At 46.4% G+C, this 18,785-nt stretch overlaps 1 protein-coding gene across 1 annotated transcript in view; it reads left to right on the forward strand.

Moving 5' to 3' along the window:
- The window catches only part of PEX14 (peroxisomal biogenesis factor 14), a 143,707-nt gene that overhangs the window by 105,550 nt on the left and 19,372 nt on the right, over window positions 1-18,785 (forward strand). The window contains exon 4 of the mRNA XM_042954228.1: window positions 9,984-10,112. Coding sequence (XP_042810162.1) covers window positions 9,984-10,112 — 129 coding nt within the window. The remainder of the gene's footprint in view (window positions 1-9,983; window positions 10,113-18,785) is intronic.

Consider the following 18,785-nt stretch of genomic DNA (forward strand, 5'->3'; position numbering starts at 1 on the left):
ACACAGAATCCAAAGCAGGTTCCAGGCTCTGAGCTATCAGCACAGAGCCTGACGCGGGGCTCAAACCCAAAAGCCATGAGATCATGCATGACCTGAGTCAAAGTCGGACGCTCAACCGACTGAGCCACCCAGGCGCCCCAAATATTTGTTCTTCTTAAAAATATGGTGAGGAACCATTTTTGTACGTTAGTCTCATACTACATTATTTTATTATTTCTGAGAAATTAAATTGTTGAGTCAAGAGGTTGTGAACATTTTTAAATACTCTTGAGACAGAGTGCTGTATTGTCTTCTAGAAGCTTCTCAGTTTGCACTTCCAGCTTTGGGTATTCTAATGCAAAAAACGTCGTTTTTATTTTGAAAGAATTCAATCTTAACAACTTTACCAACACATCTGAATGATATGCCAGAAGTCAGGGCGGGATATCAGTATTTCCTTTGAACATGGACCGAGATTTGGAATGCTTCCCCCGTGTTGTCTGGAATCCTGCCTGTCCCTACCCGCAGGCACCGGGACCTGAGATAGACTGCTTTACTGTCTCTGTAGCTCAGCTTCCTTCCCTGTAAATTGGGAGCCAAAGGGGGCTCCCCTGCCACCTCTGGCCGCATGGGTTACACACCACGCGGGCCCACAAGGTCCACGGACACGGTGATGTGGAGCCCTGGAGTCACGCGCCTCGGCGGCCCCGCTCAGGACCAGTATTGGGGTTCAAAGAGTTAAATATGTACAAAGCTCCAAAAATTACTCTTTGACAGTTGGGTTTAAAACATTTTGGCCATTATGTCTAGGTGGAGAGTGAAAATGTGAATGATTTTTAAATTCTCTCTGTGCTTTTGTTTTCCATATTTTCAGCAGTTGAAGTGCTATTTTTACTGTCAGTAGATAGATAGGCCTATACATTACGGACCTTATGTTCATATATTAGACAGTATTACATGTATTATATTATAGATAGAAGACAGACAAAATATCCTTTCAACATAAGCAATTGGTGGGGAGGAGGTCTTCCTTAGGGAGGCTGCCATTTATTTTTATTTTTTTTTTTTTTTTAATTTTTTTTTTTCAACGTTTTTTATTTATTTTTGGGACAGAGAGAGACAGAGCATGAACGGGGGAGGGGTAGAGAGAGAGGGAGACACAGAATCGGAAACAGGCTCCAGGCTCCGAGCCATTAGCCCAGAGCCCGACGCGGGGCTCGAACTCACAGACCGCGAGATCGTGACCTGGCTGAAGTCGGACGCTTAACCGACTGCGCCACCCAGGCGCCCCGGGAGGCTGCCATTTAACCAGGTAAGGAAGGTGAAGTCTTGGCTCTCACATTGCCTGGCAAAATAAGCACTCAAATATTTATGGATTTGGTTGAGTTCTAAATATTTATCTCTACGCTAGTAATGTTGACTATAGCAACCAATACCAGATTCGTTCGAGCTACCCAAATAGGTGGTGACAAAATAATTTATGTACTGTATTGACCTATTAGGACATAGCATGTTTTAATGTATTAATATCAGGGTAATATGAGGACTTAAAAAACATCTGATAGCTGCATGGTAATTGAAAGCTTTAGGAAGTTGAATGCCAAACAATAAGCCTTCTGATCTTATACTTAAGATTCAGGATGTTAAAGAAAACCCCAAATGAACCGGCATCACAGTTTAGCTGGGTGACTGAGGAGTGCGTCTTGATATATTGAGCTCTTGTGCCAGCGTTTTCCTTAAGGAACAAAAATCTCCCCCCTTGATTTGGGTCCCACAGTAGAGTTGTTTCCCAAATCAGTAACATATGAAACAGCGTATGGCTGTCCCTGCCATCCCAAAGCAAATGTTTGTTTTGTTGCAGTGATGGAAACATTTCCATTGGTGAAGCAAATATTTAGAGCTGAAAGAAACATTTGGGCGGCCAGGATGTGTCAAAATAGAACAGATGCCTGCCTTTTAAAAACACACATTTAAAAAAAAAAAAAAAAAGAAAGAAAGAAAGAAAGAAAGCCACCTTGTACTTGGCTGCTGTGGTTATAGCCACAATGAGTTAAACAAGAAATTAGAAAATGTGGATATCATTCTAATCCCAGTTTCTGGGCACATCTCTGTACCTTTTTGTGTCTTGGTTTTTCTCTTTGAGAAAATGAGGATAGCCATTGTAAGTGATTTTGCTCAGGATTCAGGGTTTCCCCCCTCCAAATATTCTCTTTGTTCTTAAAAAGTAATCATCCCTTTTGAATCAGAAATATATTCACATGGAATACATTTCATAAGGATAGACAGTGAACAAAGTGCCTTCAGTCTCCGTCCCCAGCTACCAGTCCCCTCCCTGTTTGTAACCAGTATTTCCTGTGTCCTCTCTATTTTATGCATGTACACACAACTAAGTAGAAGTGTGTGTGTGTGTGTGTGTGTGTGTGTGTGTTTTGTTTTGTTTGCACATAGAGGCTCTGTATATCCTTCACGTTTTCACCCTGGGCTCCATATATATTCTTTTTGTTTTTCTTCTTTTTTTGAGGCGATTGATTGATTCTAAGAGTTTGCTTAGTAAAAATGTGCTAGCTGTGTCCGATAGTAGAGAGGAGCAGGCTCGTTCCCTGCTTGACCCTGCCCCCCCCCCCACCCCCCACCCCCAAACATGGCGCTGAGAATCTGGTTCTGCCTCTGGGGCTCACCATGGGCTGTGGGTAAGTAAGTCACTGTCCCTCTCCAAGTCCTTTTCTCTTGATTTTTAAAACAGAAGGAAAGGGAAAGAATAAGAATAGGAGATAGACCAGATGAGCTCTAACTTTTCTCTCAGATCTGAATTTCTTGGTTTGGCTGTCAAAGGTGAATTTTTTTTTTTTTTTTTTTTTTTAAACACACTTCACTGCTTCTTCTAAAACAGGAGCAGGATTCCAGCAAGTATCGTTGAAAACGTTTATTAATTTGGCTTTTCTGCATATGCACAAACATACCTTTGGCTTACCTGGCCCTTGGCATTCAGGTAGCTGTGATTCCTGATTATCACACCCTTTGGTCCTTAAAGATACTGCTCGTTCCCCAGGACTTGTTCGGTGCACTGTGGGAGGGCCGACTTCTCAGCCTGTTGCCAAGGACCTACTGGCTCAGACACTGCTGTCCATGACAGCCGGCAACAATATTTGCAATGCTGTTAATCCTTCGGAATTGATGATCAAATAACAAAATCAACTCCTCTTTGTTTTTGTTTTTAATTTAGCGGAGAGGGATTAAAAGGGGAGAAAAAAAAAAACACCCTTTAGACTATAGATCTAAAAATAGACGTCACGGATGCTGATTGGAAACCCTCCCAGTCTTTCATATGAGAGATCTCAATTTGTGTTACACAGAGGGGCAGCTCACTTCTGTCTTGTTCACCAGTTATACTACTCCCCAGAGAAGCCCAATAAATTTTATAGGGAAGTTTCCTCCTTATGCGGAAGGAGCTAAGCTCAGTGACTGGTGTGGCTGAAGTAATTTAGGGCTCCAAGGGAGTACAGTATGTCTGGCTTGTGGAACACCGTATCCGAAGCAAACGTACAAAACCCGGTCATCTCCGTCTTTGATACTGCAGAGCTCTGGATCCCGTGGCCCCAGCCTGCCCGATTTGGGAGGGAACTGCTCCCCCCAACTTGCATTTCATTCACCGCCCAGACGGTCCTTCTGCGTGCTCTATTGGTAGCGACAGCAGAGCTCGCCACTGCTGTGTGCTGGCGTTCTCACCACTAACCGTCTGAAACCTCCAAACTTGGACTTGGCTGAGTTTTTACGCCTCTCGTCTGCCTCTCTGAGACGGAGAGATCCTCTCCCACTGCCGTCTCTCTTCAGACTTCCAGTGGAGCCGGGCTGCCCGGTTCCTCAGTCTTGAAGCTAACCGTGCAATACGTTTTGCACTGGCTTTTTACTCGGTGATTTATACTCGGAGACGTGGCTGGGTGATATCCAGTGTCCTTTTGTCTTTGTGTTTATTTTTCTTGCACATTTAATGTATTTAAAGGATATATTGTCTTTATGGTTCACTGGGATAAGGAGGGGGTGGGTGCAAGTTTTAATGAGAGGTCCCCGGCTCCCTGTGTTGAGATGAGAATTATATTCTCGATGAGATATCTTTCTTTCTTCCCTTAGGTGGCAGGAGGCAGTGTTTTGCTGCTTTTTGAAATAGCATTTCTACCTAACGATTTTTAGAAGGGTACTGAGAGGACGTTCAATTTCAGGACATCATCAGCAACTTTTCTCCTGTTGTCTGAACTTTCCTCATTTAAGGAGACAGGGAAGTCTCATGTCTTGTTCCCGAATTTCCGTATCAGTATCAGGATGGTGGGAACCAGCCCTACCATCAGATCAATTTTTATAAAAACTGTTTCATTCGGGGCTGATGATGTTTGCAACTAGTTTTCTCAAAAACTGTTTGCACTGCGTGGGAATAGTTAATCAGTAGAGGAGAAAGCACTTGGCTTATTTGCTTAATATTTTAACCAAGTGAATTAGACAGGTTGGGGGGCTGGGGGAGGGGATAAGAAAGTGGGTGGGGGAAGCCCCATAAACAAGGTGATATATAATATTTTTTTTGTTCTCCTTTTAAATAAATACCGATCAGCTTTATGTTCAGAGACAATAGGAGCCGTTGGCTTAAATTTGCAGTTTACTGTATTTATGGCTGTAATATCAAGGTGCTGCCGTCGTAATTTCATGCCCCAATGAGAAGAGCAAGGTCGAAGCAAATGCTTCCATCGGCATCTGCTAACACACTAACTCATAAACAAGGCCCGGCTGGATCAGGTGGCACGGAATAATACAGGCTAATGAAATACAGCACAGCTTTCCATTACTGTTAGTTTTTACAGTGTCGTCATTACGTGTAATTTATGTTTAAAAAATTCAATTTTATACAAGGCACTGGGAAATAGGGGTCTACAGGTCATCCAACGACTTTTAGAGGCTCTGAGAGTCCTTATTGTACTCTACTGTTCCAACAAAATGTTAATAAAATAAAATAAAAATACTTTTTTCCCCCTTTCCCCTCCCCTAGCCTTTTCTGAGAGAGTTGATTTTTCTTTTAATTTGGGGAGTATTTTTAGCCAGCTGTCTTCTCTGCCTCATCTCCTCTCAGAGTGTGTGTGTGCATGGGGAGATAACTAGTTGTGTTCTCAGAGAGGTGACCCCCGCACGGTCTCCGCGCGTCCCAGATGAATCACCCGAGTCCTACACACGGAGGGACTGTGATGGGGGAGGCAGATGGCCAGAGTGGCCAGCCCGCAACCGCCACCCTGCGTCGCTGGCCCTCTGGCCCTGTTCCCTGATCCCAGTCAGACTTGACATTTTTATTATAAAACTCGGGCCAGGCTGGAAGGTGCCGTTGGGTGTTCATTACCTTGCTCATTTCCAAACTATTCCTAGCCCTGCTGTCCCGGTTGTTGTTTGACCTAAAAGACGCAGACAGTGCTGCTGTCTGCTGTCATCTGTCTTTCTGCTTCACCTGCACAGGGCCAGGCCCCGTGGCAGTGCTCAGCGGTCACTGAGGACAACATTGAGGTGACTTATTCTGAGAAGCCCTTGCACAGCCAGTCCCGCAGGAAAAAGGCAGCTCTTCCCCGTGCCCAGTTTTGTCTGAGTCCCTGCAAAAGGACCCGCAGCAGCAGCTCCCAGCCAGTAGGCTGCGGCTCCCAGAGTCAACGGTTTGGTTTTGTTTGCATTTTAACCGAAACCTTTAGAAAAAGAAAACAAATCGGTCTTCTCGGGGATACAAATAAGCAGGTGTGGCCGCCCCGAGGCCGATCACTTCAGCTGCTGCGGCAGTAACATGGGGCTTTATCAATCAATAGCTTGAAGCTTGCTCGCTGAGTTCTTTTAAAAGAATCCCACCCTGGAGAAAGTGTTGGAAAAGAAATCCTTGCCCCACCTTCTGCACAAGAGCAGCAGCCGCCTCCTCGGGAAGGGCACTGGTTCTGAAAGTAGATTCCAGAGAAGAGAAAGAACAGCAAGTCCACCCCGATTCCGATGCCCGGTGCGCACGACCTTCACCTGCACGATCAGAACTGAGAGCTCTTGGTTTGGCCCGTCAGGCAGCGGTGGTCTTACGGGTGAAATGGCACTGCCTGTCAGAGGGAGGCGCCTGGCCTCCCGCTCACTTGGGACAGGTGCCCTCGCCCCGTTCTCTTCCTCTTGGCTAAAGCGAGCTCAGTGGATGGAATTACTGAGCGGGACTTTCTTAGTTTTACTCTCTATCAGCAATACATTTTAATTGTCACAGACCAGGGCTGATAGCTCTTGGAATTGGCAAGTGGCGGGGGTGAAGTTACTGAAAGCATCTAAATGCAAAGGGCTGGTGATATCAGATGATGCAAATTGACACCCCAACTAAGGAAGATTTTCGGCTTTATTGAAATTGGCTAATTCTCCCAAAGGCAGCAGCTAACGGAAGACTTGAGGCAGCTAGGGGAGGGGAGGAGTTTGCCTGCCACAGGACGGTGACACCCTTCACCCCCCGTGTCTGCTCTGCTCAGCCCTTGCTCGGGTCCCTCTGCGGTTAGATTATTCCTTGCAGATAGCAATCAACTGGAAGGAAGTGTGTGTGTCTAATTTGCATGAGATTATTTAAAACAACAACAAAAAAAAAAGGTCTGCATTAGTCAGGGTGATGGTAAACAACGCAAAGAGATGCCTTTTATAATATAGCCAGTGCCTCAGCGTTCACAGGCAAATATAATTCACTTCCAATTGGCGGTTTCCTTTATTATTCCTTTTAACCTTTTGGATTCTGCAAGGTCTCCATCTAAGCTCTCTGCCGTTTGTCTCGTGGGGGTGGGTGGGAACCTGGATGTCCTGCATGTGGGTCCTGTGCCCCAGTCCCTCTTCCCTGAAGTCAGGGTTGTTTCAGCACCAGGAGCCCATGACTGGGTAGGTAAGTGTTGTGTCCTGAAAGAGATGACCCCCCCCCCCCTTCCTGCCGAGGCTCTGAGAGTCCCGAATGAATTACCTGAGTGTACAGAGTCCTGAACCTGGTCTGTCCTCCCCACTGGGGCTGGGGCACTCAGAGGGAGAGGACACCAAGAGAGGCACAGGCACCAGTCTGTGTGAGGGCTTAGGATTTATTGGGAGTTAGACTATTAGAACGAGGCAGGGACCCTCGACCCTTGTCCCTCTGGGGTCGTTCAAAAAGTTGTGTAGGTGTCATTTGCAGATAGGATCCAGGCGTCGGCTTCCCGTGTTGTTTTGGCATAGCCCCAAAACACCATTCGTCGGCTCTTACCTGAGGCTGGGCTGCCAGCATGAGGGTGAGAAAGACCATTTAGTGCTTCTCTCAACCTCTCACAAGCTTGAAGACTTAGGACGGAATTTGGAATTTCGGAGCCTACCCTGTGTTGTTTCTGTGCTGGGGGCGGGGGGAGGGTGGCCAAAGCCTTGGGCTGTCAGCAGGCAGCACCACGCCCTAACTGGTATGATCAGAGGCATGTTTTCACCTTGCTTGGGTCTTAGTTGTTGTTTTTTATCTGTTAAATGAATGCAATGGCTGGGATAATGGTCCAGCTCTGAAATTATATTATTCAGTGAGATCATGAAAATACTGATTTTTTTTTTTTTTTTACAAGAAGAAAAGTGATTCATTTTATGTAACTAAATCAAAGTCCCGGCCCTCTGGAGGATTAGGGATATCAGAATTCCAGCCAATGTAAATTTAGAGCATCAAATGATAAGGTCTCTGAAAAACAAGAGCTCGGAAGGAAGTGCTGATGCCCTTTAACCGCAGCCTCACTGGTGGGCTCGGCTGCAATAATGCAAGGAACATGTTTTATTAGGAAAATAGGCTCCGTAAAAGCCCGGGGCCAGAGGGCAGGACAGCGGGCAGGGAGTGCTGTCCCTTTAACCAGCTGCAGCTCTCGGGGCCGCAGCACAGCCCGTGACTTACTGTAGATTTCCCCAGCGCTAAACATTATCGTACTTGTTTATATTTGAAAGAGCCAGAAGGGAAAATGAGAATGCAACTCAATGCTCCTTTTGGGAAAATTATCCTCATTTGCAGCCAGCGGCTGACAAGGCACACGAACCACCAGGTTTATGAAATTCCGTAGTGTCCCAGTGACCATCAGCCCGTGCTGACGCCGCACGTGCACGCACTTCTCCAAGCAAGCGACTGATGATGAGCCGGTTAGAGTGGGCCTTTCCTGCTGGAACCCTGGAAGGGGTTCCCCTCCCTCTCTGGAGGTTGACTGGCAGGCACTCTCGGGCTGGATGGAGCCCGAGAAGCACACGCTCAGGGTTCAGGGGTTTTCCTTCTATCCTGCCCTTTTCTCTCGGGAGGCCTTGGGAGCAAGCTGGGCCATTTGGGAGGAGGAACGTCCCGTATAGCCCCCCACATACTCAGAGGTAGCTTTTGTATCTGAAAGCGCTCAGCGCCAGCCTTTTCATCTGCCACATCAGTCTGTTGAGAGCGGGGTGCGCCGGGGGCCACCCCAGCAGCGTTCAGGCTTCACAGCAGGGTAGCCTTGCCCACCACTGGCTGGCTCCTCTGTGTGTGGAGGGGGAAGGGGCAGAGCTGCAGTGTTAAATGGGGACAGGCCTCAACCGCTCAGCATAGGGAGGGGAACAAAGGGTCCGGGGCCGTGCAGAGTAGTTCGGGCCTTCTCCCTGACCACTTACTTGCGTAGGGCCTGAAAAGTTGGAGAGGCGCTCGGCCAACTACAGGCCCGTGAGGTGTGGGGCGGCGCTGTGCTTCGGAGCATTAATGTGCCCCATCTATTAGCCCCTCGGCACAGAGCATGCGGCACCAGGCTCTGGAAGATGCTGATCCTCTGAAGCTCCTTGTACTTGATGCACCCCCAGGGGCAGATACACCATGATGTGGCCTCTAATGGAGAGCTGCCGACCAGATGGGGAAAAGCTCTCGGCTCTCGTTTCAGAGCCTTATGTGGCGGCCGCACTGGATCCTGGGATTCCTGGAGCAGCACCGGCCGGCCAGGGTGGCCTTCGTGGGCTGGCCGTGACCTCCCCGCCGCTGCTCCCGCTCTTGGCGGCCCGAGCACTTTCGTACCCCCTGTAGCCACTTCTCGGGCCCGGCCCGCGGGGAAGTTTCTCTCACGCCTGTGCGCCACACTCCGTTCCTCTGCTCCGGGTTGGTTGGCACCCTCGTCCTCTTCCCCCAGAGCCGGCGGCCCCTGTCGGCCTCAGCCGTGTGTGCCCGCGGGAAATGGGGTCCCCGCGGTGCCCCCCGCGCCGGCCTTGTATTCTTCCACGGGCAGATCCTCTCCCCACGCTGTAGCCACTGCAGATGGCGCCCTGTACTCCCTGCCGTCCGTCCCGAGCGCAGTGTGCTTCAGTGTCAGGAGGATTAAAACAAAGGGAAGCAGAAAAGCTAGCCAAAGGCGGTACAGGCAGCCTCTGCTAGGCTGGGGCAATAACCATCTGAAAGTTTGGGCCTGGCCTGGTTTTGATCTGTTTTCTTGTTTTATTTTCTTCTTTACATTCTATATCCCATTCATACTAATCACAGTCAGTCCTGATTTTTCTTTTTATTTCTGCATTTGTCATAAAATAAAGCAAATTATTCCCGTCTTCGGAAACGATCGAGACTAATTAGTCGTCTCACCCAATAATTAGTTTTTTGTTTCCCTGTCTGTTTTCATGCATTATTGTTAGTTTTTTCCCCTCTTTTTTTAACACCATTACAGATTAAAATGAGCCACATTTGCAGTTGATGGTATCTGTTTTCGGGGGAAGAATGGAGAATTGCAGTACGGAGCGACTTCAGAAGCAGCAATAAACTCAAGGATAAATTAAGGAAATTGAATGAGCCACATTTGGAAGCAGTGTTGAGGCTAATATTCTGTCGCTTAAGGTTAAATTGCAACCGGGAGAGGTTCCGGAGAATCCGAAATCGGGGAGGAAACTTACCACGATGCTAGGCAGTCTGTGGCTCTAGGGGTCGTTTCTCAATGAAGATTTCGTTGCGGCCATGGACAGTGGCAAAAGGTATTCACCTGCAATTATGTCCTCTTCTCCCCCAGGGCTGACGGATGAAGAGATCGATTTGGCTTTCCAGCAGTCGGGCACGGCTGCCGAAGAGCCTCCGTCCTTGGGGCCGGGCACACAGGTGGTTCCTGTCCAGCCCCCTCACCTCATTTCTCAGCCGTACAGTAAGTCACCCGCTCAAACGCCTGCTGTAACCTTGATTGGGGTTGAGGATTCCGGCCACAGAGCAGGGCTTCCACCTCCCAGACTCCGCAAGCAAGAGTAGAGCCCGGGATGAGGAGATGGCTCTTGGGTTTTTCCAAAAGAACGTGACACACCCAGATCCCCCCTAGACAAACTTTTAAATATGTGACAAGGGTGTAAGCAGAGACAAGGGACCAGAATAAATGAGTTTATCGTGTTGTTTCATACATTTGGGTTACAAGCAAGAATCTGTAGAAGTGTTTCTTGGTTCTGTTTCCAGTTTCTTACATCATGCGTTTGCCCGTCACTCTTGCACGAATAAGAACATGAACGTCTGATTCATGACTGCATTCTCGTTTGCTCACTGAAATAACTTCTCTCCTAATTTTATTTTTTAAAGTTAATATTAGTAGATTTAAGGCGGTGTCTCCCACCCACCCCCTTTCTCCCCTTCCTTCCTTCCTTCCTTCCATCCTTCCTTCCTCCCTCCCTCCCTCCCTCCCTCCCTTCCTCGTCCTGGCTACACCATGTATATTTATGCGTTGACAGTCTGTTGGAGAATTTCAGATTAAATGTAAAGGTCCTTTTTGAATGTAGCTTTTAATTGTTACATGAGAACATGACCCATGTTGTTTTTAAGTGAAGCTGTTTTAGGAATAAAGGTTCGTCAAAGTAGTAATGAGTGTCCAAACCTTCAAAAATACAGCCAGAACCCCTTCTTTAAATCACTTATAAAAAGTCTAAAAATGGTTAAAATTGACTTCAGAGTGATGGAAAATAGCTCCAGTTTCGTGTCTTCAACGTAACTCAGCCTTGGATCTGTTGTCTTTCAAGACGCCTTTTCTATAATTGTCTTCATTTTAATTGTCTATCTCAGAAGTTTTAGTTTTTCAAAACATGTTAATTTAAAACAGTGCCTATCAGATTTTGAAAGGACTAGCTTTAAATGCCAGGCTTGATTGGACCCTTACCACGTGGTCTGGAGCTACCTTCCGGCTCTTGCTTTGCTGTCCTCCTCACTGGCCCCGGCATCACAGGGGCCCGGGGTGTCACAAACCTCACTTAGATATGCCCTTTCTTTTGCTTTCTGGGTGAGGCTGAATGGGTGAGGCCAAGTAGCACGCTGTCAATTTCACCTCATCCGTGGTCACCGGTCCAGCGGAACACCGGTGTCACGTGACCTCTGGAACCAGAGAATTGGTGCTCAGCAGTGAGCCTTGTATTGGAGCTTCTGAGTCAGTAGCAACTACTTGTCAGCCTAGGACTCACTCCTCCTTCCTTCCTGGCCAGTATTCTTTCCGATCTATCGTGTTTTTCTTGGGTCACTAAACATGCTCTTCGTGTTTCCTTTTAACCAAAGGCCAGCTCTGCACACTTTTTCTTTGGTTGTGTCCCTGGGCCCAGCCATTTAATGGCATTTGTTGAGGACAGGCAGTGGCAGCTGGGGTGTAGAATTTTCTAAGACGCACATCTGTTCTATTCCAGCTGTTTTCTCCATGCTTAAAACCAAGCAGGTCTCTCAGCTACTTGGAAACTTCTTGCTCAGAACAGATTCTTCTGGTTGGTCACAGAGTTGGCCTGAAACATCATGCATGTGCCTACTTTTGGTAGACACAGAGGGTCATTTACACTGTTGGTCTTTCTGAAAGAGGCGAAAGAAAGAGCTGGGGGGGCGGGCAGGACTGTCATTTAAGTTATTCTTCTGTCCAGGTCTCTCTGAGAAAAAGCATTACATGTTTAGGTATTTAGGTAGGAGTATTTTTAAGAGACTCCCAGCCCTAAAAATAAAATACATCTTCTTAGAGACAGACTCCTTCCTGCTTTGACGCTAGTGTAAAAACAATGGCAGTGGCAATTTTAAATCCCTGAAGTTTCTACTTGTCACTGCTGAGCTTCATCCCTCTGGTACTGCCGCACCCGCTCCTTTCAGCTCCGGGGGTGACTCTACCTCTACACTTCTGTACTTTTGCCAAGAGGTGTCAAAACTGCTCAAAAAAAAAAAAAAAAAAAAAAAAAAAAAGCTTGATTTTGATTAATATAGAGAAACAAGACTTTGCCTGACTGATAATAAAACTGATAAATGACATTTGAATTACTTGTAGCGGTAATTTATTACATAAAATATCTTTTATTTGACATGCGATTAGTTGCTGGAAGCATCACTCAATCTGACTAGTTTAAACATGCTCTAAAATGAACCCCAGTAAAAACCAGGGCTGTCTGCTGCTGGCGTTATGAAATATACTAATCCTGGAGTGAGGAAAAAATCTGACTTTAAATATTTAAATGATTAATTGGGTTTATATATTTTTTTTACCTTTCTAACCCCCTTAATTACAAGCAAACTCAGGGGAGTTTCTGAACTAGGTGTGCAATCTGCATGCTTATCACTGAGGCATTGTCTGCGTCCCGGGAGGGATTTATGGCCTCCGCTCATGTGTGTTCCTGCCCATTTTACATCCAGAGCCCTTGCCTTCCCATGTCTTGGCTCTTTAAGGACAGACATTCCATCTCTGAACCCAAGCCTAGAAAATGGGATTCTCTGGGCACAGCCCCAGATGCTCATGCCTCGGGGAAGGATAGCTTTTTCAAGACCACCTCCGGGAGCCCACTGCTCTTTGGATGATCACCTCTGGTCTTGCCGGCCCTTCTGCTTCATGGCAGATGTCCCACTCGGTGCCTCTTTTGGTGTCTCGGCTCTTTGGTGAATGTGGTTGACCTTGAGATGGTAGTCAGTGGCCTGTGTGTCAGCAAAGAGAACTTGGACACCTGCCGGCATCAATCCATCCGCATTTATTAAGCACCTATCGTATACTCAGTACACTATCGCCAGAGATACAAAACGTGATCCTTCAAGATCCTGTAGGTTCTCTGGGAGAGAGAAGATAAACTCTTAAGAAAAGATAATAGTATAAGACATTGTGATTTAATGCCAAAATTAATTACACAGACAAGAAATTTTGTAAGAATGCAGAAAAGAGAAAAATTAATGTGGGCTAGAGAAGTCAGAGAAGGCTTTGTGAAAGCAGTAGGAGGCTGACACCGAGGGAAACTCGGTGTCACCTGGTGTGAGAATAAACCCGTGTTGTCAGGGCTGAAAGGAAAGTCGGGCAGAGCTCAGGAAAAGTCAGGCTGGGATTCGAGAGGAAATCTGACGTTCTCTGCTTCTCGTTTTGCTTTCTTTTTGTTCGACGTTGAATCGGGAATCAGTATGTGTGGACATCTGTGGTGCCTGCCCAGGCCCAAACATAAAGTTCTGCTGAATGCTCGACTGATTGGTTTGTTCCAGGCTGATTTTTCTTCTTTCCTCCCAAAGAAACAAGAAGCAAGGTAGCTTTGAGAGTTAGGCAGGGCCAGCGTAAATTTTGTAGGGTCATATGTTTTTCCTAGGCTTAAATATTTTCCCTCACTGTCTTTGGTAACCAATTTAGGTCTTTCACAGACGGACCTATAGCTTCAGTTAGGGTGTAAATGTGTGAGTGATGAAAGGCTTTGACACCTCGATTAGAAATCCTGAGAGTGCATGGTCTTAGTTTGCTTCTTCATAGACCTGTTTAGTAGCATATACTTACCCTCGATTATCTTCATTCAGTGAGCAAGCACTTTTTACTATATTCCTGCTATGGGCCAGGCACTGTGCTAGACCCCGGGGACGAAAAGATTAATAAGGCCTATCTGCCGTCTCCTGTGTTTCCTGTCCAGCCGGAGAGGCAGTTAAGCAAAGAGCAGTGCCTCTGAGGTAGATCCGGGTGAGGCCAGTGGCACAGACGAGGCAAAGCGGCACTTCATAGAACAGGGGATGCTTCGCTGGGTGTGAAGGGCCTGGGGGAGGGGTGACTGGTTCATTGACCAACCAAGATGGACGAGAGCATCCAGGCGAAGGCAAAGGCGTGTGGACATGAAGCCGTGTGATGTTCAGTGGCCGGAGCCTGGGATGGCAGTGCCAGAAGAGAGGCCTGGCGTGGGAGGTGGCAGCCAGGTCATCACCCTCACGGAGGAACAGTCAAGAGCACACTGAGTGTTTCTCTTCAAGATGCGTCATCGGATTATTTTTGAGGCTGTATTACCTGTTTGATGATCCTGTTCTTAGACTAATATTAAAACCATTTGTATCATCTGAGAAGATGCTGCGTGGGGAGCGAGGGGAGACATTCTGGGAGTGTGCTGGATGAGGCGGTGGTCCACATGTTCTGCCTGTAACTCTTCTCCTCTTCTTTGCCTGGCCAGCTCGTTGCTGTTCTTTGGGATTGGGGTCAGCTGCCAGCCCCTCTAGGGACTCTTTCAGATGCCTCCATTCCAGTGGGATGGAGGTTCCCCTTGGCCTGCTCAGCCCTGCTCACTTTAATGTTTATTCACTGTCTTTTCTATTAAATCATGAGTTCCTTGGATTAGAGGCAGGTTGTTTGTTTTTGTTGTGTTGTGTTTTGTTTTTTTAATCTATTACCCAAGGCTGTGACTTAGCAGGTGCTCTAGAAGTGCTGGCTGAGTGGATAGATGGTGGTGGAAATGTGCCCGAGAATTAAAAGGCTGTCTTGTGTTACCATCAGTGGGGAGGAGCTTCCTGGGGAACCAGCGAATGGGACCTTCTGTGTGCTCGGCCGTGCAGGCCGTGGGAGCAGAGGACGGGCCTTGCCTTCAGGAGGCCATGTAACCACTTAGAGGGAATACCAGTGCTTGGGGAAGGACAGTAAAGACTAACCCATGCCATCTTGCTTGGGGTGAATGGTGAGAGCTTTTGGAATTTCTGAAGACACATCTCACTTTTTGCTTATATAGAAGTTACTGGTTTGTGTATTGAAGAAAACATTTCTCTAACTTTTAGGAAATTACATTGTTCTTCTTTTGTCCAAGTGACTGGTTTAGAATAGCAGCTTTTCAGGAGTGAGCACCCCGTCCGTTCTGTTTGCTTTGTGCCACACCCATAGTGGAGCCATGCGGGTGCCGCATAAATGCCATTCGTAGATACCGAGGAAGGCCAGTGTCCCAGGCAGGAACCAAGTGAAGAGATCCATTCCCTAGGTTTTTTCGGCCAGTGAAGGTGTCTTTGGTGTTGGTGGTAGGTAGGATTATATCTTTGCTCACAGTGCACTGTGTTCATTTTATAAGATTCCTCAACAAATAACAGAAAACCCCAAATAAGAGTGACCCAAATGAAACAGAAGAGTATTTCTCGGTTATGGTCATGCAGGTAGCCGAGACTCTCTGCTCTGCATCTCTGACACCTGGCTGGCATCTGTCTTGTGTTCCAGCGTGACTTCCCCAACTCCCACCCTCCCATCTGCTGTCCAGCCAGCAAGAGTGAGAGGAGAAGGAGAGTAAAGGACCCACCTCTTGGAAATTGCCCCCATCATTTTCACTTCCTGCCCACTGGCGGGAACTCGGTCACATGGCCACACCTGCCTCTACAGGAGGCTGAGAAATGCAGTCCTTGTCCTGGGGGGCCACGTTCCCAGCTTTTCGTATCTCACAGAAAGTCTGAGTTAGAATGAACACTGACTTCAGGATGATGGTTACCTCTGGGTGCAGAGGAGCACACGGCTAGTTGCAGTGGTATTTGGAAAGCTTTAGCTGGTAAGGTAGGTGGGTTTAGAATTGCTGATTTTATTATTACGCTTCATAACATATAAATGTTATATTGTTTTGTATGTATCATAACTTACCAGAGGGCATTTTTAAAAGTTGAATTTGGACTAAAAATCGAACCACCCTATGATCTAGCGATTGTACTACTAGGTATTTACCCAAAGGATACAAAAATGCAGACATGCACCCCAATGTTTATAGCAGCGCTATCAACAATAGTCAAACAATGGAGAGAGCCCAAATGTCCATCGACTGATGAGTGGATAAAGATGTAGTATATACATACACATAACGGAATATTACTCAGCCATCAAAAAGAATGAAACATTGCCATTTGCAATGATGTGGTTGGAGCTAGAGTGTATTATGCTAAGCGAAATAAGTCCGTCAGGGAAGGACAAATAGCATATGATTTCACTCACATGTGGAATTGAAGAAACAAAACGGATGAACATATGGAAAGCGGGGGGGAAGAGAAGAGAGGGAAACAAACCACAAGAGACTCTTAATGATAGAGAACAAACTGAAAACTGATGGAAGGAGGTAGGTGGGAGATGGGCGAAGTGAGTGATGGATATTAAGGAGGCACTTGATGGGGCACTTGGGTGGTTTAGTCGGTTAAGTGTCTGACTCTTGGTTTTGGCTCAGGTCATGATCTCACGAGTTCGTGAGATCGAGCCCTGCATCTGGCTCTGTGCTGGTGGCTCATAGCCTGCTTGGGATTCTCCGTGCACCCCCTGCCCCCCCCCCCCCCCGCCCTGCCGCTCTCTCTGCTTCTCCCCCACTAGTGCTTGCACTCTCAAAAAATAAATAAACTTAAAAAAAGAAAGGGGCACTTGTGATGAGCGCTGGGTGTCGTATGTAAGTGACAAATCACTGAATTCTCTTTAAACCGATATCGCACTGTATGTTAACGAACTAGAATTTGAATTAAAAAAAATTTTTTTTTTTTTTAAAGTTGAATTTGAATTCTCAGGTCTTGCTTTTCCCTTTGGTCTCAGCTGCTAACTGAGCAGAGAGAGAACGTAGAGCCCCCGCTCAATCACTGTTGGCTCCCTCCAGCTCCACTCCTCGTTTTAAAAATTCTAACAACTTCTTTTTCTAAGTCAGCTTTATTGAGGTATCATTTACCTAAAATAAAATGCACTTACTTGTACAATGCGACTTTTGGCAGGCATACACTGTGGGCATCACCACATTGTAGAACATTTGCAATGCCCCAGAAGGTTCCCGTGTGCCCTGTTCCCAGCCAGTCCGACTCTGGGGCATCCCTTGGTCTGCCTTCCATTGCTTCTGATGAGATTTTTTTTTTTTTTCCCTAGGGTTTTATATAAATAAAATGGAATCCTTGAGTACACACTCTCTTGTCTGGTCTTCCCCTCAGCATAATGTTTTTGAGCTCTATCCAAGTCACTGTGCATATCAGGGCTTATTTCCTTCTTATTACTGAGTGGTATTCCATGGTGTAGGGGCATCTCAGTTTGTCCATCCACCAGCGGATGGGCTCCGGGCTGTTTCCAGTTCTGAGCTATTACCCTTAAAGCTCTTATGAATGTTTGGGTGCGAGTCCGTATGTTTCTGTAGCTCTTGGGTAAATGCCTAGGAGTAGAGTTGCTGGGTTATATGGTAAGTGGATGTCTGTCTCCATACGAAACTGCCAAACTGGTTTTCAAAGTGGTCGTACTATTTCACGCCCCCATCAGCAGTGAGAGATGCGGTGGCTGAGTATGGGCGCTAGCAGTTGGTATTCTGGGTCTTTTTAAAGTCCGCCATTTTAATGTGTATACAGTGGTATCCCACAGTGGTTTGAGCTTACATTTCTGGGATGGCTAATCCTGCTGAGCATCTTTTTACGTGCATATCGTCCATTTGCATGCCTGCCTTTGTGAAGTGGCCCTTGCCATCTTTTGCCTCTTTAATTGTCTTCTTGAGTTGGAAGAGTTCTTTATGTCTTCCGGATTCACATGCTTTGTCAGGTGTGTGTGGTGTTTGTATTTCCTCCCAAAGTGGCTAGCCTTTTCTTTTCCTTTAGGTTGTCTTTTAAAAAAGATTTTAAATTTGGTGCCATCTATTTTTTTTTTTTCTTTACAGGTTATGGTTTTGATGTCCTGTCTGTGAAGACTTTACTTTTCCCCCAAGGTTGGAGAGGTTTTCTCCTAGAGGTTTATAGTGTATGCTTTAACGTCAAGATCTGTGATTCATTTTTAGTTAATTTTTATGTATGGTATAATGTGAAAGTCAAGGTTCATTTTTGCCTGCATGGATATCCAGTTCCATATGGACAAAAGATTATCCTATTCCCATTGAGTTATTTGTCCTTCTATCAAAAATCAATTGTTTAGGGGCACCTGGGTGGCTCAGTTGGTTATGCCTCTGAGTTCAGCTCAGGTCACGATCTCACGGTTTGTGGGTTCAAGCCCCATGTTGGGCTCTGTGCTAACAGCTCAGAGCCTGGAGCCTGCTTGGGATTCTGTGTCTCCCTCTCTTTCTGTCCCTCCCCTGCTTGTGCTCTGTCTCTGTCTCTCAAAATGTGAATTAATGTTAAAAAAAAAAATCAATTGTTTATATATGCATGGGTCTGTTTCTATACTCTTTTTTTAAAAAAAAATTAAGTTTATTTATGTTTTGAGAGAGAGAGAGCAGGCAAGGGGCATAGAGAGAGGGAGACAGAGGATCTGAAGCAGGCTCTGTGCTGTCATCGCAGAGCCTGATGCGGGGCTTGATTGAACTCATAAACCGTGAGATCATAACCTGAGCTGAAGTTGGACACTTACCTGACTGAGCCACCCAGGCATTCTAAAAAAAAAAATTTTTTTTTTTAAACAAGCTACTGGAGTATATTCTACATATTATAACACTCACCCATTTCAAATGTACAGTTCCTGACTTCCGGTAACGTACTGAGTGATGAACTCATAGTCTGTGTTGGAGCACTTTCATTCTTCCCCATCAGATTCTTTGTGCCCCTTTACTGATCACCTCCCCTCTTGCCCCAGGCAAGCACTAATCTGCTTTCTGTCCCTTTCCCGGATGTTTCAGGTAAATGGAATCTTGCAATATATGGTCCCTTG

Source organism: Panthera leo, chromosome C1 (genome assembly GCF_018350215.1).
Source record: "Panthera leo isolate Ple1 chromosome C1, P.leo_Ple1_pat1.1, whole genome shotgun sequence".
Classification (NCBI taxonomy): domain Eukaryota; kingdom Metazoa; phylum Chordata; class Mammalia; order Carnivora; family Felidae; genus Panthera; species Panthera leo.